Below are 22,810 nucleotides of genomic sequence, written 5' to 3' on the forward strand. Positions count from 1 at the left end.
AGCGAGATACTCAAACATGCTTAATGTTTAAAACACTAAAAGCAATGCATTTTTTGGTATCAATTAAAAATAGGTTCAACATCATATACAATCTGGATGTTAATTAACACCAGTTCAACATGAATAGAATACAATGAGTTTGATTTATTTAGGATATGTCTCATTTTACGTGAAGAACCCTAATTCATTCATCATCCATGCCGCTTATTCTCACAAGGCAGACGGGAGGCATCCTGAATTAGTTGCCAGCAAATCCAAGGGCACAGAAAAACAGACTCACGCTCACAATCACAGCGCCATCGAGTGGCAATCGAACCGAGACCACCCACACCAAAGCCAGGTGAAAGAACCACTGCACCATCAGGTGGCATGAAGAACCCAATTATTCCGTTAACTTTAAGCTCAGTGAAAAATCTCCAATGATGATTTACACTTCTCAGTACTTTATTTTGAAGGTTAATTTTCAATAACAATTAATCAGACAGTTTGTTCTCCTTCATTACCCACATCAAATTCTTACTCACATCCAGTTCATCTGCAATGACAAATGCGCCTTGGAATATTAAGCATCCTAGACGAATCCTTCAGGTTGTGCACATGTAGTCTATCAATCATCATAATACATGACGTTGACAAATCACGAGAGTCTGTAGCGTACCTCCTGAGACCTTTTTCCAACCAACACCAAATGATAAACCCTCTAGGTTATTTTGTTTTTCGTTTGCTTTTCAGGGATCTATTTTGAGACCTAGTGGAGCTGTGTCTAAAATCAATGGCAGCACACTGCACGAGCACCTCCCCAAGCCTAGAAGGAAGGACATTGCACACTGTCGATGTAGGGAAGACCGGGGAGGACACTCCTCCTTGGTGGCCAAATGGGACGTGCTACTATTCTCTACTACTATTCCCTGGGGATTCAACCTCTGTACACATGAAACCTTAAAACATAATATGAGAACAGATGGAATTTTCTGATAATGAAAAGTCTCACATAAAAAATGGTTTCTCACTGTTGATAGTTGCTATTATTTTTAAAATGACATTGCATATGCCAATCCCAAGTGAACATTAAGGATGGCACCGCTGTATATTGTGTGTTTTTGCTCAAACCAAGCATCTTTTAGTTTGGGATGGTCAAGCGGGAATTAGATGAACTCAGAAAAATGCCATTTGGGCTTTTTTTCTTCACTTGTTCCAGGCAAGCAAACGAGTGCGTGATTCTGCTCAAGAATAGGACATTAAGCACAGCACCCAGGAGACATTTTAACACAGTTTAAAGAGAGGGACAGCATGTGGCAGAGACCCCGGTGATTTGATCATGCTGGGCAAAAAAAACATGCCCGAATGGGATCAGGACAAAAGAGGTTATGACTTTACTGTGTTTATGTTTATTTATAGGAAACATTGGCTTGGATAAAGGAATATATAATCCTACAGTGCACGTCATATGGTTATCATTGCATATTTTCTTCGGGAAAAGAGACTTCAGTGCTACCTTGGGCAGAAACCCTTCATTCATTCATTCATTTTCTCTACCGCTTATCCTCACAAGGATTGCGGGGGGTGCTGGAGCCGATCCCAGCTGACGGGGGACATCCTGACATGGTGGTCAGCCAATTGCAGGGCACAAGGAGACGGACAACCATTCAGACTCACACTCATACCTAGGGGCAATTTAGAGTGTTCAACCAGCCTGATCTCGTTTTTGGGATGAGAGAAGAAACCGGAGTACCCGCGGAAAACCCATGAAAGCCCAGAAATTGTATGTTTCCCCGTCAACAACTAAATGCAACCAAAGCTACATAGAACTTTTCCTTTTTTTCCCCCAGTTTCACTATGTTCTGAGCAGCGAGGACTGAGAAATGAGTAAAGCCTTTATTGCGGCACGCATGTTTCACAGTTAATTAGCTTTGAATGCCAACCAAAACAAACATTTTGGGTCGCGAAATGCACGGCCATCTAAGCGAAAAAGACAAAATCTATTACTCATGATTGTGTCAAACGACTGTTGAAGAGAGAATAGGTCCTAATGTTCAAGGCAATGAGAGGGTTTTCAATTAATCGGAAGGTTGTGGAACATTTCTCTGCCATCATCAGTTCTACTACAGCCAACAAAATTCTATTTATAATTACAGCCCCGAGACACGGTATTTAAGTCAACCCATGGAAGGCTTTCTGCAGCACTGCACCTGTGCATCAGCGGGCTTTTGCGATTTTAAACACAGCTGTCCAGCGTTACAAAGTGTGCTGAGCTTGCTCAGCAACTCCTCTGAGCCTCCCAATCATCCGCTCTCTACAACACCAACCCCGCAGTCAAACCAACCCCCGCGCCCCCATTTCCTCATCTCCTTCCATATCTGTACTCGGTAAATCCAGGTGCCAAAGAGGACGCTGTCCCTTTGAACCCATTGGAGGTCCTTTCTCTGAGCACAACCACTACCATGTGACAAAAACATGCACCATGGGCAATAGACATTGTTATGTTGACAGAATCATGGCGCTAGTAACATTAAATGGCAAATATTAGGAGACTGGGCTCTCAACACTATGCAAACATCAACAGTTATAAAGCAGGCTCATTTGTTTTCAGTCCAGACTGGGTGGGTGTAATAATTCATAAATTCATGGTGTTTGAGGCCTATTTATAATTTTTGATTAATGACATTTCATTTTTAAATCAGATTTCACCTTGACTTATAAGTACAAATGCATTATATAGTCAAAATAATCAAAAATTTAAACCTAAATTGTTAAACCCAGTATAATGTAACAGTAAATAACATACAGTTTGATGTTTGTGAGCCAAAAAATAAAAGTAATTTTCATCTATCAAAAAATTGTTTTTGCCAGCCCTGCTTTAGTTACAGGAATTCTCAATCTATAATTTAAGCAATAGTATTTCAAAAGTCTGCAATGAACATTAATGCCTTCTACTTAACTAACAGAATAATTCTGTACAATTGGATTACTTGTTCCGTTAGCTTTAACTTACTATTGCCCCACAAGATGTAATTTAAGAAAAAAACATTTCAAAGAAAACATGTTGAATTCTTCAAATAAGTGGACCGAGTTGCTCTGAGACTCCCTTGGCAACCCATGAAGTTGATCAGGGATGCCGTTTCACTCACCCTTTGATTGGCCACATCCCTTACCACTTAGCATGAAAGCCTCTCTACCCCATCTTTGGGGGATTGTGAGTGGTCACCCGCAGACTCACCAATAACCTCAAGCTATAGCCTAAGAGACTTTCTTTTCCAAAGTTTCTGAAGAAAAATCAAAACGAAAGTAAAGGGGGCTGCAGGGAATTTCAATGTAGTTTACTGTATTTCAAGGAGCCAAGTCGGAAATTGAATGTTCGCACAAGGAACAGTGCCAACTTTAGAGAGTTTTGTGGCCGTTTCAAATTTCCAATGCTTTTTCTGTAATTGGGGCACCAGAGTGACTTCAAGATCTCCTCTGGTGAAAATCCATCAGGCGTTTTAGCATCCTTGTACCACTTCAAACGACAAGTACATGTCTCCAAGGGCCCCTCTTGCCATCATTCAGATCCACAGCGCATTACGACAACCATGTAGAATATATGTGCTTCAAAGTAGTCATGACTTATTCATGCGATTGACTTAGAAACCCTTTAATGCGAGTTGCGCATTCGCAGGCATACCTATCATAAATGTCCTTTCAGAATGAATGTTCCATAATGTTATTCTTCTGTGGCCCGAGGTAAAACCTAATCAATTTTTTCTGGATTGAATTAAATCAAATCATACTCGGCTTTTGGTGTCCTTATCCTTTTCATGGTGTTATAATTGCATGTTCAACAATCATTTGTCTATCTGACAAGGAGAAGAATAGATGACTGGCAAATAACTTCAAACAAGAACCACCTACACAGTAAGGGTAATTCATTCCAGGATTGCTGCTTACCTTTAAAACCTGTAGCACGGCAACAGTTGTGGACATTTTATATTCTATCTTGTCAAATGTACAACGTATAAGCCGCTTAATAAAGGAGATCAATTAATTAGCAAGGGAGTTAATTTGTGTATAAAGAGAGTATGCAGCGCTTAATACACGTAGGCGAGAGGAGGCAATTTTAAGTGAAAAGTAAAGCATAAAAATGATGCACCAGCAGACGTTATCACCCTTGCAGGATGCTGCATTTCCTTCTTGCATGACTGACAGCGACCAGAATGTCCTTCCAGCTCTGACGTGTTTAAATCCAATTCATCTATTTCCAGCTACAGTAAGTTGCACATTCAAAATGTTAAGTAGGTGTTTCTTTTCTTTTGTGAATATCGTTGTACTTTTGGATTCTTTTGTTGCGGTGTTGGTCTTAAATGTTTTAAATGAATATCACCAAATGAACCTGATCTTTTTCACCGGATTCTGATCCTCTAAAAAGGACGCGATCGTTTCTGAGACACCTCTTTGGAGCCGTGTATAATTTTATTTTTTTTTGTTTCAATTTGTATAAATGTTTACATTTTCTTAGTAAAATAATAACTTAAATCAGGCGGCCTGTTGCAAAAGTGGTTAGCATGTCGACCTCACAGTTATGGTAGAGTATTCAACCCTGACTGGGTTCAGACTTTCCTGTGTGGAGTTTGCATGTTAACCCTGCTCCTTAATGGGTTTTCTCCGGCTACTACGGTATCCTCCCACATTCCAAAATTTTGCATGCTAGGCCCGTTGAACACTCAAAATTGCCCCTAGGTATGAGCATGAACGTGAATGGTTGAATGTCTAGCAAACTAAATACCTTGATTTTTAGCTCCCAGAAAGCATGCTTCTTACTTGGGTTGCTGTGCACTGTTACTGCTCTCAAAATGGAAGTACACCTAGGGAATTTGCTTTGTGGCTCACTGGCTAATTATATACCCTACCTTTGTGTTGTCACTTATGGATTTAACCTTCTCACTCCTTTACGAAAACCCCCATCTGCCCCTTCTCCCTCGGGGCCTTGTTAATCGCAAGCACCTAGGTGGGATGCAAATGCTCAAGCATCCATCCATCGTCCTTCCATCTGCTAATTTGAAGATCATTTGTAGTATATAATGACGACAAGAGGACAAGACTTCCTGCAACTATTACCCGAGTATTCTGATGGTCAGTCATAAAGGAACCATTTAGCTGAAACCTAAGTGCTCAAGCCATCATAACACAATTACTAACCACAACGAAGGCTTTTATAGAGGAACATCAGCACCGAATAAGCTTTCATCATTATTTAGCCGTTTCTCACTTGCCCAGCATGAGCTCATTTTCAATGTCCTTATTAGAATCGTGAGTAGCATACATACATTCTCTGCAATTGACCAAATGATCATGTTTTGGGGATTTTGCAAGTAAACAAGTGTGGGTGACGTTTCAAACTTAGGCCTCATAAAAATGACACAGACCGACTGAGCATTCTGCAATTAGATGTTCCAAATGCTGTGTAAAAAAATTGATAACTGATGATTTCTTAAGAAATACCATTTATTTATTGAATCCATAGATTTTGTGGAAACTAAAAATCATCTCATAATACATTCTTAACAAAAAATTGTTTGATGGAATCCAATGGATTGAAGTATTAAAGTATATTCAACAGTCACGTTGAAATGATAAAGAAATATCTGCACAAATTTTAAGAAACGGATACCAATGAGGACCTATGACAACACCTAATGAAACAAAATACAATATCAACTAGAATTCAAGCAAAACCAGGGTCACAAAACATCACAGTGAACAGACGGTCACCTTTAAATCCAATGGAATAATTTGTCCCAAATCTAATCTCTTTGAAATAATGGCCAATAAATAGTTTTTGTATGACTGTATTTTTCCTTTGCCAAGGTATCATGTGGTATTATCTCTGAGTTGTACAAATACAAAAAATCCATTTTAAGAAAATAGGATGCCGACTAAAATATTGCCGCAGATTTTTCTACAGGATATCCGTCTTCTTTTTCAGTAGCGAGTATCTTGAATTTATGACTGACTAAAGTGTTTCAAGGTTACAAAGCCTGATACATCATCACAAGGTACAAAAATCCTAACTCGTACCTAACTCCCTTGTTTACTCATCTGTCACTGTGATAGTGACCTTGGCATGAATAGATAAATACGTGTGTATGTATGTATATATAGTAAACTAAATATTCAATTTTGGACCATTTTATCGAAACGGGACAATTTGTTTTTGTCTATCCTATCTGATGATGACTCAGTGCTGTAGCCACTCATTTTGGAGAGAGGAATCTACCATCTAGCATAAATATTTATCATCTAGCATAAATACTTAAACTGGCGCTCATCTTTACTCAGAGCCATTGGCAAGATTGTGCAGGTACACGGAAAATCCCTCAGGCATAGAGACGCTTGCAGCCTGAGAAAACAGCAGTTATTATTTTCAGAAACGGATTCTCTTTAATTTCTTTTTAAAGTCTCTTGGGTCATAGGGACAAGACTATTCTCACAGCAGAGTCCAAGTTACAGGTGAGGTGCAGTATATCATCAACTCTCTCCTGGGATGCGGCAACAATCAGTTTATTCTGTACCATTTCACGTGAGTCATCTTGTGGAGAAAATAGAGGCAACACAGAGCAAAGTGGCACAAGTGGCTTAGTATGTGTCTCATGACAAGGCCTGTCTTAATGACAAATTTTAATGGGCAAAATACTCTCAAATGATCGCAATATCAGTGTAAAAAAAACAAAAAACAATTGAAACCACTAATTTTGTGATAATATAACCTAATAAACAACCAATCAAAGTCCAATAAACATTTACTCTTAGAACAGAGAAACTATGTTCAAAATAAGAATACATTAATAAATGTGCAGAATGTACAATAAAAACGAAATAAGAAACCCAAATCCAATTTTGGCTGTTGTAAACAAACCGGCAACTGTGTTCATCGTACAACAGAGCAGTGACATGGTGCCTCTATAGGATGCACAGAGAAGATAAACATTTAATCATGAAGGGTCAAGATGTATTTGTAGCCAACTTAGTCATTTTGATAGCAGGCTAATATAGATAATTACAGTATGTCTTGCCTTCATGTATAAAGCTCTTAATTGTTTTGCGGCTCCAGACATATTTGGTTTTTGTTTCGTCCAATATTGCTGTTTCAACATTTTGGATTGCAGACCCCTGGCATATTCGGTTATTCTAGAGTGGCTCTGATCCTTGTGGTAAATTTCAGGAAATTGAAAATGGGCTTTCAATATTGTACTTTTTGAGCCACAAGGTACTCAAAATTTATGTTTCTTTATTCACTAACTGATGACGGATCAGGAGCAACATAGCCTACCACGGAACAATGCCTGGCTATTAAAAATGATCCTGATTTTCAGCAAATAGCTCAAAATCCTTTTAGCACAAAATAGCGTGACTAGGTGAATTTGTGAAAAGCTAACCTATTTTTCATGTTGAGTAAACATCAGCTCACTCTCACTAAATACCCTGCCCTTTAGATAAATAATCCAATTTGTTTGCCGTGTCCGTAACAACCCCTGTCATCACGTAAATCGTAGAGGCTAATTAGTTATTTGAATGCGGCAAAGACTTAAGAGTAATTATCGTAGGCTGTTCGATTGTAAATCACAGCCCATTGATGGGCTTTGACTGCACAGCTGCTTGTGTTGACAATATTTATCCACTAGATCCCAGAGGAGGCCAAATCTATAAATTCGGCCCAGGGGTATCCTCAAAGTCAGATCAAAATAAACAGCAATGTATAACAAGGCAATGAAAGACATCCTAGGTCACACCATGAATGTAACTAGCTGCAATTGAATGGGCCCATCCCTTTCCATTCTCACAACAGTTTAACAATCCAGCAATGACTCAGTATGGTTTATTTATATATATAAATTAGTCTCTGAGTCCTTCAAAGGATGAAGCTGCAAGGACCTACGTCTGTCCTACATGGGATGACTAAAATTGCAATCTGCTGTGTATAGATCCATACACACACACCACATATTATATATATATATATATATACATATACATGCATATATTTGCATCACGTAAATCATAGAGGCTAATTAGTCATTTGGATGCGGCAAAGAGAAATTATAATAATAATAATAATAAGACATATCATAGCCTGTTCGATTGTAAATCACAGCCGATTGATTATATATATATGTATATATGTATATATATATATATATATATATATATATATATATATATATATATATATATATATATATATATATATATATATATGTGTATATATATACACATATATACATATATATATACACATATATATACATATACCCATGCATATTTAACATAGATTACAATTTTAGTCATCCCATGTAGGACAGAAGTAGGTCCTTGCAGCTTCATCCTTTAAAAGGACCCGGAGAGACTAATTTAGGAAAGCCCCTAATTAATGTGCCACAAAAAAAAACGTAAGTGGCAACTCCAGGGGAGTCAAGGATGGTGGCAGATTTATGCTATTCAGGCCAGATGACACTGATGAATTCTCCAGAGTGCTTGCTGATTGTGAAAATGTTTATTAAAAGATTTCTTTTTTTTTTCTGCAGGGATTTTCATATGGTGTCTAAGCATAGTTTAAGGTGGTGAATATATTGAGTTAATGGGCATTTTGTTGAGGAATGAAAGTAGTTAAACTAAACACTTAGGAATATGACAAAAAAAGGATACTTGGCTGATATGATTTGATGGGCACCCAAAAAAGGCAATGCTGTCATTATGGAAATGATTTGACTCCTACTCTATCTGCGTGTCTGACCTCAAAAGATTAAAATAATATTCAGCCCAGCCTGCAGTTCTTTTTTTTTTTATTTAAAGCTAGCTCCATATCGATATACATACATATATATTTAGAGAGGTACATAGAGATAGATAGAGATAGAGTTGAAAGTTAGGATATGTACTAAGTTAGCCAATGCCTCCATTGGATAGTTTAATAATTAAAAATGGTTGTCAATTAATTTTTGGATCGATTGACCAAATTAAGTTTGCCACCCCATCTACAAATTTCTACCAAAAACAAGTTACAGTGCTGAGTGTAAGCAAGAATGTGACCAAAAATGATTATCTTTTTTTAATAAAGTTTTGTTGGACTCCATCCAAACTGGTTTAATGTCCACCTTGTGCCATCTACCACACTCCACACTAATAGACAATTTGTGTCTCTCAGAGGGGGAAGTTGTTTTGCTGAGCAGTTAGGTTTATGTTTCACAAACCATAAACAACAATATCGAAGAATTGAGATCATTAGACGATGACAATATTTAAGGCAGAAAAATGACACAAGAAATGCAAAAGCCTAGACTTCCCCGTATGCAAACCATGTAAAAAATAATGGGGGGAAAAAGGTCGAGGTACAAGGTCACCTTCTTCTACAAAGCAAGTGGTACAGTTCAGTTAGAAACTGTATGCCAAGGACAAATAACACGGAAAGAAACAATGCGGCACTGTTGCCCTTTTGTTCCTCTGAGACAGCTCTTCCGATTGGAATGTACTGGCAAGTGCCACTTGACCCTGTGGCTATGATGTCATATTAATCATGAAGCTGACTGAGTTCATAAGCATACCATGGTGGAAATAAAACCAGATCAGTAATTTTCACATTGCACCAAAACACCTGGAGTGATATAAGCGGACATAATAGACATAAAAGATAACGAAATGCCTAAAAAGAAACAGAAAAACCGCAATCCTGATAAATCTGGTAAAGTAATTAGTTTCAGTGATCAGAAATTGCAACGTTTTTTGGGCGTCTTTTTCAAATTCAAATAATCTGCAACCCGTTCATTTTTTTGGGAGTGAAACGGTAATCTAATCTTGAAATCATCAATGTTTTTGCTACATACATCACATTATTCTCACGGGTGACACCATTAATACTGGCAAATTGTAAACATGTGTTTAGATTATTGATGATAGAAACAAGATTAACTGTAGTCTGTTGAACGGGAGATTAATCCCTTTATTCACAAAACAATGGGAAGAACAAAAGACAAGTCTTTTTGTAACAACGTGCCACATGGGTCTCCTCTATTGTTGTCCTTGGCCAACAATGTTGATTTCCCCTCTTGTCGCTTAATCTCTCTACTCTGACGTCACACTATTTACTGTAGAAGGCTGAGCCATGCCATCCCGCCTACTCGCTTGTGGAAACAAAGTCAGATACTGTTTCAAACCCTTTCCATGAAAGCTGAACAGGACCTCTCCATTAAAAAAAAATCAATTTAAAACTGTAAATACATGACCAGCACGAGCTAAAAGACAAATCCCTCACAACTATGAGAAAACAACACTGCTAATTTAAAAGTGTCATCTCCTGTCAAATTAGTCTCCTCAAACACATTGGTATAGGTGTGGTACATCCAGTAAGGTTCACTCTAGGTGCTTGGACGTCAAAGATATTCAGAATTTAACCACAAAAATAACAGCAATCTGACAGAATAGCATTACTATAGGATGACAAATACACTAACATGAAATGTGTGTGGATGTACCTTACATACATTGCAGTGGCTGATGGAAGAAAGAACATGACAGAACCCCCACCCCCCATTATAACACACTGTTCACACTGTTCTCGTGTGATATTTCCACCTACAAACATCAGTCATCAGTGAACAAGCCGCCACTTCCGTATTTAGACAGGAATGTGGTCGATTCGACTTTGGAGATACTGTAATTTCTCTAGCATTTTTTTTGTTTTTGTTGCTATAAATATTTTTCAAATGGCACAAATAATATATTTTATATATACACACACGAGCAGAGAAAATACCAATACTGCAACTCACTAAGTAAATGCAAATTCCAGTAACTGGTCTGACAAGAAAATTATGAATTATTGTATGATTAAGTGCACAGTAGAAATTTGTGCGAAGTAAATAGCATCAAGCTCGAAATTTAGTCAACGGGAAACATTAGATTTGCAGTACAGTATATACGATAAAGCGTTAGTCTCTAATTTTTTTTAAAAATTCTTAAGAGGAAAATATGCCTTCAGTTAATGCATTTCATTACAGTATGCCACGAGAACAAGTAGTCACATTCAAGCAGTATTCCGTAGTACCAAATTTAAAAAGAAAAATCCATACACTACATAACAAACCAAAACAAAAATGAGGGAAGATTGGAACCCGCAAAAAAGCAATGATTCAACGTCATGGACAGTCCTGCAGTCTCATTAAAAAAGGGACTCAAGGGAAATATGCTAGTGGGCATACCTCACTCACAATACTAGACAAGCTTTATAACTTATGCATTGTGCATCTCACAACTTTGGAGACATTCTTTGTTATTAGATTTGAAATACAGCGATAGTTTCACAGTTCTTGAAAGATGTGGTTTAGTCAATTATGAAAATCTATATTCTTGATCAAAATGTGCTGGCAACTTCTGTCAGCAGGTTGGGAATCTAATTTCTACACAAGCCACTGCTTGGGACAAATTGAGACGAGGTGAATGCCAAAAAGATGCCGGTTTCTGGGGAAACATCTGGGTGCATCCACTCAGTAAGAATACGTGGGTTTAAAAGTGTCGACTGGAATTTGGTGAAACAAGGGTAATTGGTTTTCCTGAAAGCTTAGACAACATAACATGGCACGGCACGCAGTTAAAAGAATGATAATGATGAGCATAATTCTCACACACAGCTTCCCAGTAGTGGGTATTTACAAGTGAATGCTCTTCCTTACAAAATAACAACAAAGCTGTCTGTCTATCATAGCCAGAACCTGTTCACTTTTTTTTTGGGAGATACCAAAATTGATGAATAGCAGTTGCTAGAACGAAATGAAAGGGGAGAAGGCAGAACATAACACTCTTGACAAACTTCAGTTACGGATGATTGGTTTCTAAACAAGGAAGTTTATCTGGACAGTATTCAAGTGAGTTTGTGTTGATGTGGATTCTCAGTGAAACAATGCAATTCCTCTTTGAGTTTATGCAAATACATTTTTCCCTTTTCTCCCAGCCTTCGCCTCTAATAAAACAGGCATGCAGTACTTGTATTAAATTTTAAATTAGTTCTTATCACGACACCCAAAAACTTTTTCAAAAGGATTGTTTCCAATTTGACCTCCTAATTATGTTGCTGGATGAAAACAAAAAATATTCCCATCGTCTCGGCATCTATTCCGATAATTTCGCAACATACCTCTTTCCTGGCCAATGCCTGCTATCCTCGAAGCATCCTCACGAGACCTCAACACTAATGAAATCAGTGCACCCGTCTAACTAATGTAGCCATGGTAACTATTTCCCAAATGATCACTGTGCCCTTCTGTGAATGCATTCCGGGAAAATACAAACCGATTATGATTCAACCCAAACAGGACACATCTATTTCATAATTATTTGATCTAACTCAATATACAAAAGGACATCATGCAAACGAGCACAGTCAAGCGAATGGACTCCACGAGCACGGCACACCTAACTGTGTTGGACACATCTGCTGTGGCGCTCTGCTTCCAAAGGGTCCGGCGGCAGCAACACTCCGACTAAAATTCCAGGCTAGCTCCAGTTGGCCTTGGCTTTTTGCCAGCCGCCTGGAGTTTAGCTCAGCTGTTAGTTTGCTCGAATTGTGACTACTGAGCAAACACTTCAACACAAATCATCACATGCACACAAACAGGCGAGACGAGGCAAAGTTAAGTGACAAATTAAGTATAAAAAGTAAATGATGGCGAAACCGTGGACAGTTTTACTCCTGTCTTAGCTTTTTCCCCAATGTGCTTGCGTATGCGTAAAGCACATTCTTGTAACACTTGATTAGTTATTGATTTGTAGCCCTTAAATGTTTTAAATAGAAATAAATTCATACATATTTTTTAAAATTCCAAAGAGCAAATTAACAATGGACCTATATCTTCTACATTTCTCAACTTGCTCTTGCTGCAAATAAAGCATTCCAATGGGACCCATCCAAACCACTTCTCCATTCTTGCCTGTGGGTCCGCAGAAAAACAATAAACAAGTATACACTAAACCTTTCAATTTTGGAACTGCTTGGCCCCTGGCGAACTTGATATGTAATAGCACTCAGATATAAAACTAATTCAAAAACTGAAGAACTGACCCTGATCTGTCCCGTCCTTGGCCCGGAACAGCCAGGGACCTTTGTTGCATATCATTGTCAGTCTGTCTCTCCCTTGATACAGAATCATCTATTTCCTTTTAAATTTAGCTTGAAGCCATCAAAACACACAGAAGTTCTCTGTAGAAAACATAAGCACCACCAAGGCAAGCGATTATAAACAGGCTTATAATTAGAAGCCCTGATCCCCTCCACTCTACAGGAAATAGTGTTGACCTTAACTTGTTTATTTTCACAGGAATGCTTGCAATTTATTTATATACCTGATTGTTTTTTTTTTAATTTATTTGAATATTCTAGGGCTGCACAGTAAAAGAGAGGTTAGGTTGTCCAGCTTGCAGCTCTGGAATTGAAGTTTCAATCTTTGGTGGTTTTCGGCTTTACTCAGTATAGTTTGCACGTTCTCCCTGTGCCTGCTTGTGTTTTCTCTGGGTACTCCAGTATCCTCCCAAATTCCAAAAACATGCTGGCAACCAATGTCGACAAATTGAACATTTCTCTGCCCCAAACGTAACTAATGGAAATTTAGTTCAATGTCCATTGCTGTCCAAAATCTTGATTAGGGCAGGTTTCTTCAAGTTTGGAAAACATGCATTAAATCATGACCGGGAGCAAGACAAACTTGGCAACTAAAAGAGAATACAGATAAGGCAGGAGAGGAAAACATACCGTTTCAATAAGATATACTATATATTTTTTTATTGTCTTGAGACCAAGACCTTTTCATTTTTTAGCTTCAGCATAGTGCTCACAATCCATTCCCGTGAGTGTTTCAGCACACAGCAGTTGGGAACAATAATAATGCATGAAAAAGATAGGGTGAAAAGGAATCATAAATGTGCTGAGGGATACAGTATACCAATGAAGGTATGTTGAACCATAGCATGATTGACAGCTCTTTTGACATGCTCCCTTGTGGTTGTGCAGAGGAGGAAATCTTGTTCATGTTCTACAAGAGCTGTGTAACCACTCCTAACAGGAAAAAGGAAAAGATGCTGAAACACAATTCCAGTGAACCAGATAAACCCATGGGCTTTTGTCTAAGACACTCCACGTACCTTTACAAATGCGACAAGGAGTTTACTGTTTTTTTCTGACTACAAGTCACATCTGAGTAAAAGTCTCAGTATCTAAAGAATGTACAAAGTAATGGGGGGGGGAAATCCACAGAAGGGTTAATGCGACGCTGGAAACTATCCAGGTAAACAATGGGTCGAAGCCATGTACAATACCCAGTATTGTTGGCCGACCAATCACAGGGCACAATGAGACAAGCTGAAAAATCCTATTTTAATTTATTAAAAGATTAAATATCACAAGCCTTTTTGTTGCACAGCTTTCATTATTAACTGTTTTGGCCATAATCATGAATTGAACTGCAAAAAATAAATTAACTTTAATTTGTCCAATTTTCAACCAGTGCTGAAACAAAATTAATTCAGTTAATGTCAGTTTTAAAAAAGTGTTTCAATAAACCAAATCTCGTCCAATGACCCTATAATTGTCCAAAAAATTTAATTAGTGAGTAAATGCCCCTACAACATGTGCAAATGGCCAACACTGGCACATAGGAAAAACACTCCATGATGATCTATGTTGATCCACCGAATGCAGTTAGCCCACATTGCAGAAAAATCCCACTTTATCAAGACAAGCATTCTTAAGGGGTTCTGCCTCGAAGCAGCAGTACTGTGCGTCCATGAATTTAAAAGGTCTATCAAATGCCACAAGCTTGTTGACGGTTGAAGAAATGACTTGACCAAACTCCAGAGATAAGGGTCTTCGATAAGGATCTTTATATTTACCTTCGAGGGCTCCGAGTCACAGTTAATAAAAGCCCCGCACTACATGGATAATCAGAGATATGCAATCATATTTTTAAAAATGCTTAATTTCCTCTAATTGTTAGGATGTGTGCAGCAATTAGATTCATAAAGAGTTCCGAACATTTTCCTAGGATTATAAAGCAAATGTAAAAATGTGTTCAAACGTGACTCAAGTTTGCTTGAAACAAAATAGAAGCTACATTTGCAATTCTTAGAATTTAAGTCATAAAATAAAATGCCGCTCACAAAAAGAGCACATGTTTTCCCTTCTCTTACAAGAGCAAATTGTCACTTTATTTCCCCATCCACCTGTTCCAGTTGGAAAAAAAGTCCTCTAATTATAAAACACAGTAAGCTTGCTTACATATTGGCATTGCTGAATAATTTACTGACAATTTAATCTCAACAACCTTCTAACAAGCATCGCACCACACAGGCACAATCACCCAAGATGATTGAAGTGCTTCAAGAAATGAGGGGGGAAACAGTAAACAATTGGAAAAACATGTTCCATTCTGTTCATAGAAAGGGAACAACAACAAAATACTACCTATGGTACTTTACAGCCACGAACTGTCGCAGCTTTCTTTCACTTCTTTAATTAAAATGCCATGAGTATTAGCAACTTTGCTAGCTACTGTACATTTTCATTTCACATCTGAAAAGGTGTGAAAATAGAAATAGCTCAACAATTAACTGGGATCGCAGCTGACCTCAAATTCTCCTTCCTTTATACGCAGCATGACATGAAAGAATGAGGGGTCTTTCACTTTACAACATTAATTAGGATTTATATTTAAAAATTCCACCAATGAACAAATTAAAAATATATACATACTATAATCACCTACTCAATCATTTTTACAGCATGTGTCCTGCTTACCGAAAAGCTATCCAAGTAGTGGGTACTAGGCTATGATAACAATAAAAAAAGGGGGGAAAAGCCCTGACCTTTTCTCAAATTGATTTCTTGTTGTTTTTTTTGAATTACTAAAAAAAATTTAAACTCTGTTTTTCTATATAATTTATTTTAGTTTTTCGTTTTATTTTTTTTCCTGAGACTGGCCATTCGTGGAAAAAAAAAAATAATATTAAAAAAAAAGCAAGCAGCAGTTAGAGATACTTGCGAGTCTCGCACGAGCTGCGTTCCACGAATTCTAGACTGAAGGACACGTGATCATGTGGTTCAGGGATTTTTTATTTTTATTTAAGTAAAAGCAATATGCTTCCATACAAGGCAGCTCCCTGATGTGTTTGCCAGTCAATTAAAGCATCACAAAAACATGAAATTTAAGACCAATGAGCGACTACGCCAACTGTGATCTACTGAAAAAAATTAGGCATGCAATGATCGTGCAATAAAATAAATGTTTATGTAGGTTTCATACATTTAATCGGCATCATTTATTCTCACAAAGGTTGTGAGGGTGCTGAAGCTTATAGTGGTGACTATGAACAGGATGTGGGGTAAATCCTGCACTGTAGACAGCCTACCATGCATGTTTTTGGGAAGTGGACACATGCACGAGGGACATGCAAAATTCATACGAACGGCTTACTTGAACCATTGACCTTAAACTTGTGATGTGGATGTGCAACCTAGTCGCCCACCTTGTCACTATATGTTTCAATTCCCATTTGTTTCTAATGCAATTAATTCAACGCTTCTCCTTAAAAGGAGCTTCTCGTGAATGGTCAGCACATTAACAGTGCTGTTGAGGAAAGCTTCTGATTATTTGCCAAGGTGAGCGGCAAACGGGGCCACCGGCATGTAGTCACTGCCTGTGCTTGTGCATAATGTTAACGTTGATTATTTGACTCTAATGCTGAATGCTCAGTGACCTTTCCAGAGTTCTCATTGAAGGGGTAGAGGCTTTACTCCACATCTGACTGATTCAAAATGCTTCAGTGGAACGCCTGAATGTGTCTACTTTTATAACCTCATGATTTCAGAACCTTGTTGAAAGAGAAATAAAAAGAAGCAAAAGATGGGATAAATACCTAAGCTTTTGAAAATGAACCGTAAAATAGCACGTCTGATCGTTATCTGGCTTTGATGTCATCACACTGGAACGTTTACCTACCTTGCATTCATTGCACAGTTGTTCATTTTAAAAAGTCACAAATGATCGCCATGGGAATCAGTTGAATATGAGAGCTATGCGATTTGATGCCGGTGTCCTTACATGGAATGTAGGCTCAAACATTTTAGTAATCGCATGAGCACTATATTAAGAAAATTAAAACAATTCTGACTAAATACAATATAGAACTTGAGGTAGAGGTGAGGCTTGTAATCTGCGCTTGTTGTCCAGAAAACCAACAGTACAAATCTAAATAGGGTACCTTAAGGGTGTCTTGGAAAAGAGCTGGTTTTTGGAGGGGTTGTATTTCTTACTTTTATTTGTATGTGTACAGGATTCAGGATTAATAATTAACCGTAATTAGCAGGAGTTATTTAATCTTTGGTCATTTCATATTAATAAAAGTTCATTACGGCTAAAGGAATCTTGAGCCAAGACTGGTCGCCAGTCAGCTGTAGGGCAAGCAAAGAGACAAACGACCATACGCACTCTGAATTATACTATGACCAGTGGGAATCAAGCCTGCAACTGCCCGGACCGAAGTAAACCTCTTCACCATCAGGCGGCTACTGATTTAATTTCTTAATTTCCTTTCCAGTCACTAATATTTCTTATTAAACTGTACATTTAGAATTGAACTCGGGATGTTCTCTTTGACAAAAATGTCCACCAATACAGAAACTCCCCCTGCCATATTTCTGCAACAGGATACAAACTGGACAAATGCCATGTCGTCATGGGAGTATGCTCTAGATTCTCGCTGAGGTCTCACAGAAGCCCGGAGGGGCATCCAAGCCCAGCCTTCACTGTGACACATTTGGGTGATGTGCTATACCTGGGGGGGGCTACCGGACTTTGCACTGCACCAGCCACTCAGGGACACACCAAAAAAAACATATACTCTATGGGGAAAAGGGCTGCTGTCTAACCGCATATACGCAATATTGGTACAGTGCAAAAGCCAGTAGCGAAGCCGGCTGTTCCTTTCCTTCTTCTTCGGGGACAGTGCCCATGTAGTTGTTTATATCTGTCTGCTTTAATCAGGAGCATCAGTGTTATTCGACTTGAAGCAACTTGATCGCTGAGGTTTTCATACAAAGAAATGAGGCATGCCATCGCCTCACTTAATGAGGTTGTTCCAAAGTATGGCACACATAAACAACATCAGCAACACAGGGCCGAAAGCTTCATATTCCTCATTTTCTTGGCCAGCTTTTACTTAGTTAATTGAATGTCAAGGTAGGAGGAGAACAAGTGGCCTTTAAACAATACACAGTAAAACACAAAATCAGCACTCTAAGCATAATCTTTCCAAAAAAAAACGCATGGGAGCAACAATGTTCTGCATTTTCATTTTTATACATGGCTGTTGAGTGATGTAATTCCAATTCCCTCAATGTTTGCAATTTTCTTCCCATTTAGAAATATAGATTTACTGTTATAGAGCGGAAAATAAGTTGCCATTTAACTGTCATCCTTCGCCGCAAATATTGGTTTCCGTCGGGGACTCAAAATGCTCACTAGCGACCAAAATGCATTTACTTTAGAATTGGCCGCTGTTGTTTAGTGACTCAATCAAAAGGCAGAGCATGGTAAATTTTATATGCTACTGTGCATGCCAAGACTGCTTCCACTACGTGCCCAGGAGCGCCAATCACTAGCTTGGGTGCTCTCCATTCTCTCCTTGTTTACATTAGCACTCGTGTTTCTTTCACAAACATTCTATACTGAGTTTGGTTCATTTAATATACAGTGTGAAAAGGAGATGAGGAGTTTGCAGTATGCAGACAGTGCTACAACACATTACTGAGAAGTATGACGCTGAACAATACCGTGTGGAATCGACAAGACAGTCACCTTTAAATACAAAATATAGCTTTCAAACATTTTCAAACAGCTTTACTATTATGTAAAATGTGTTTTTGGCCCTTACAAATAATTGTATAGGAGAAAACTGTTACAAAATGTAAAAGACTTAAATTGATTGAGGTTTGGCTGAATGAATACTGTGTACCGTGAATATACTACTAACTATGTGAATAGGAGTTGAATTTTTCCACGCTTGTCTTGAATTAACCTTAAAAAAAATAGCAACTTAAGGATTTTCTTTAAAAAATACATTTTAGTGTGTGTTCATAAACACATGACAAAGACAGAGACTGAATCTAATCTCTTGCCAAATGCAAAGTTGCTCTTTCAGTAAATTTAGAACATTTCAACATATATCTTCTTGGACGATTACCGTACTATCCTTTACCTCACAATTTTACTGTACAGACCTGCAGTCCCATTTGAGGACCTTCCAAAGAGACCGAAAAACAATAACAGCTCAGGTTCCGACAAAAAGATGAATTTTCTAAATATTAACTACGAATGTGCATAGGATCAGTGGACTAGAAACAACATTAATCGCACAATGGTGCACGCATTCTGAGAAAAAAACAAGGTTACACTCTAATGTCACACTAAGATTGACTTAGCAATTTGTCATCCAAAGCAAATGCAACATTTGTAAAAGCATGAAGCCATACTATCCGACACACTTGGAAATGAAAATCCAGCCAATGACCAACTCTAAATTTAGAGCATGCTGCCACAAATTGAATTAGTTCTGGTATGTCGCCGTTCCTTGCAATGCACAGTCCGGTATATCCATATAACATATCGGTATAACGTCATTAGTCTGTGGTGTAAAATGCAATTTACTCAGGGCCGTTAACTCCTTAAGTGCTGCTCTCTTTTTATATCGGGTCAAGTAATGCAGTATACGTGAAATTGTTGTCAAAAGAAATCCACATTGGTGCTACTTTCCTTTTTCTTTTAAAATGACATGGGTGTATTAATACAGCAAATTGCTTGCATGGCTGCATATTTTCCGCCTGTTCTCTTATCTCACGTGCCATCCCTGCCTGTCTACGGCTTCTCCTTCGTGTGACTGTTCTGCCACTAAAAGACAGGAACTATTCCTCTCAGCAAGGCAGACACACCAACATCCTGTAAGTAGCGGACCAAGCTTGCGTGCTCGATTTTTATCACATATATGAAAAACAGGGGGAAAAAAGGTGAGGAGATTACGTCAAGTGGTTGGACATCAAACCTGCATCTCTAACAGTCACTTTAGACAAGGGAGCCGAAGTGACCTTCTCAGATTGCATCCTCAGATTGCCCCCCCACCCCCTTTTCAGTCGAGCGCACTGTCCTCTGAACGCGTGCGTAATTAGAGCACACACCAGAGACATTTTTTGCCTTTCTGCCTCTTTGTATATATATGTGTGGAGGAAGTGCTTCATTAAAATGTTGCTGTCATCCCCTTTGAGTGTCCGAATAAAATTCTCAGAAGGGAAGAGGGGGGGTCAGGGGGGACTGGTCACATTAGTATACATCTGGGCCGACAAACATAGAACTCTGCAAGCCATACCAAATATGTAAAACAGTGTACATAATGTGATTATGAATTATCCATTCATTTTTAAAAGTCTTCTTTAGAGTCACCCAGAGATCAAGCTTTTATTGGACAAAAAGAAGCCAGAATTCCAGTAGAAAAGAAACTGGGCCATCTGCTAGAACACTGTCCTGCCCTAATTATGAAAAAAAAAAAGGCTTTTTTTGTGTGTCTTCAGTTCAATTTGTTTTTAGTGAGGGGGAGTGGTTCACTCACCTGACCTCTATTAACGGTCAAATGCCAATCAATGGCAGTTTTATTGTGAGTGTGAATAGTTGTATGTTTCATTATGTGCCCTGTAATTGCTGGCACAGGAACAAATCCAGGGGGGTAGTCGGATTTCACCCCAAACCTTGGGGCAGGATCAGGACTACAGAAATATTGATGAATGTTTGGCAGGCCAGATTAATTGCTATTCAGGTTAATGCACATATGGCCATGAGCTGTACATTTGCTACATTAGAAAATGAGCATAACTGTCAAGTAAAGCCTTATGTCACACACTAGTAAGATGGATCTTACCAGGTCCTCGTTAATCCTTCTGGATCAGTGTATAATATGGCTGCTGATTTGCACATCTTTATATTCCCGTGACCTGCCTGTGGGGCGACACCTCAGCTGTCATTTGCACTTGAACGCCTCACTACCTTGTGCCACAAAGCTTCATCATTTTCATATCATCTCTTGCTTTCTAATACCCTTCAAACTGTTCATTTTCCGTAAAACCTCAAAAGTTGCAATCATTTCTGGCAGATCGCCGCTATAATTGTTCCTTTACAAAAATTAAAAACGATTCCCATTAGGACAAAGTATTGTAAAACGCGGCTGAGCATTTGGAGAAAGAAAAAACACACAAAAAACAAAGCAATAGTACATCAAGCCGGTCCAAAGTTGTGCAAAAGAAGAACCGGATCTTAAATACCGGGCGACTGACGCGCACGACGCCCATCGCAAAGCAATTTGCCGTCGCCAGCGTTGTTTTTTCTCCCCTCGCTTAAAAAAAAAAGACCGTTTCGAAGCTTACCGTCGAAGACCTTGAAACGACGACGGCCAAGACATGCGCGATTTCTTCAATCCGGGTCGGTGTCCCGTGTCCACGGCGTACGTCCGGTCCATGTTGAGAGGGCTGAGATACCGCTCGGTGTCGGAGAAGCCTCGCTGTCTGACGCGCTGGTGGCTCTTGCGCACTAGAAGACCGTGGTGAAGCGGCGAGAGCGCACCCTGGTTCTGCTGCCTCCACAAATGTTTGGGCGCCTTTGCACCCACGCCGGTTCCGGTTCCGACACCGCCGCTGGCCACGGCCGGCTGCGCCCCAACTTTACCGGGATCCATGTCCCCACCCTTACAACGTTCTTTTTTCTTTTAACCTCTACTATATAAAGTACATTCAGATGCTCATTTGTGGACAGATCCGTAGTGTAGGCAAACTTTAAAGCTTGCTCAAGTCAATAAACGTCTCCATTCAGTCAAAGTAGTACAACAACCTTGTCCAAAGTTGCATGTTTTTTCCCCCAAGTGTCCCTGAAGTTTACATTCGCACCTGTGTAAAGTGTCACGTGTTAAATCCTGGGCTAATCCTGCAGGTGCGCAATTTTGGATGAGCAAAACAAGGAAAACGTCAACTGCACCTCCTTTCTTCACCTCCTATTGTACTCCTGTGCAACATTCACAGTCCTGCGGCAAATATAGGGAAGCACTCTAGATCGTGCATTAAACATGAGAGAACCACCCAAAGCACCTCCCCTGCAAGAGGGAGATGGATCAAGGAGGCTTTGGCCAGACGGCCAAATCATTTAACTACCGATCAATTGAAAATCATTGCAGTCAGATCTAGATTTAAAAAGACGTAACTTTGAATTGCATCCAAATTGCAATGGAGAAGAAAAAAGTAGCAATTTATGGGTGGATCGCTTAGTGTTGAAAAATGTTAAAATAATGGTCACTCTCAATTTTAGTGAGTATAGTAAGTATTTTCCAATTGAATATTTACTCAATTCCATATAAACCTGACGTCCACAAACATGGAAATCATATTTTTGGTCGGTTAGGACACAATATCAACATTTGGTAGACAAATGTGGCTTACCAACTAAAATGTGATGTGATGTTAAATCTTCCTTTGAGGGGGCTCACTAAATTGACCTTTTTGGTGATTCATGTAACATGAAACATGTCATGGTTTCATCAGCACGACTTTTTTCACAAAAAGTTAGTCAAAACTACAGCTTCTGCTCCAAAATAAACGCGATGACAGCACTGAAGACGTCAAAAAACCTACTTCTGTTTCGTCGTCATTCCTCAACTAAAGCACTTGATACCATGGGAAAAAATTATTGGAAAGCACAACAATATTTTTATC

General features: G+C 38.8%; 1 protein-coding gene across 7 annotated transcripts in view; it reads right to left on the bottom strand.

The window, feature by feature from the left end:
• The window catches only part of pde4d (phosphodiesterase 4D, cAMP-specific), a 128,515-nt gene that overhangs the window by 76,856 nt on the left and 28,849 nt on the right, over positions 1–22,810 (bottom strand). The window contains exon 1 of one of the 7 annotated variants that reach the window (XM_077601548.1): positions 21,476–22,164. The exons of 4 other annotated variants lie outside the window; for them this stretch is intronic. In XM_077601548.1, the coding sequence (XP_077457674.1) occupies positions 21,476–21,783 (308 nt within the window). In that variant the 5' untranslated portion in view covers positions 21,784–22,164. Of the gene's footprint in view, positions 1–21,475; positions 22,165–22,810 lie in introns of those variants that run through there. 2 more of the 7 variants (XM_077601537.1, XM_077601543.1) reach the window with 2 other exon arrangements.

The sequence above is a fragment of the Stigmatopora argus genome, chromosome 5 (assembly GCF_051989625.1).
Source record: "Stigmatopora argus isolate UIUO_Sarg chromosome 5, RoL_Sarg_1.0, whole genome shotgun sequence".
Classification (NCBI taxonomy): domain Eukaryota; kingdom Metazoa; phylum Chordata; class Actinopteri; order Syngnathiformes; family Syngnathidae; genus Stigmatopora; species Stigmatopora argus.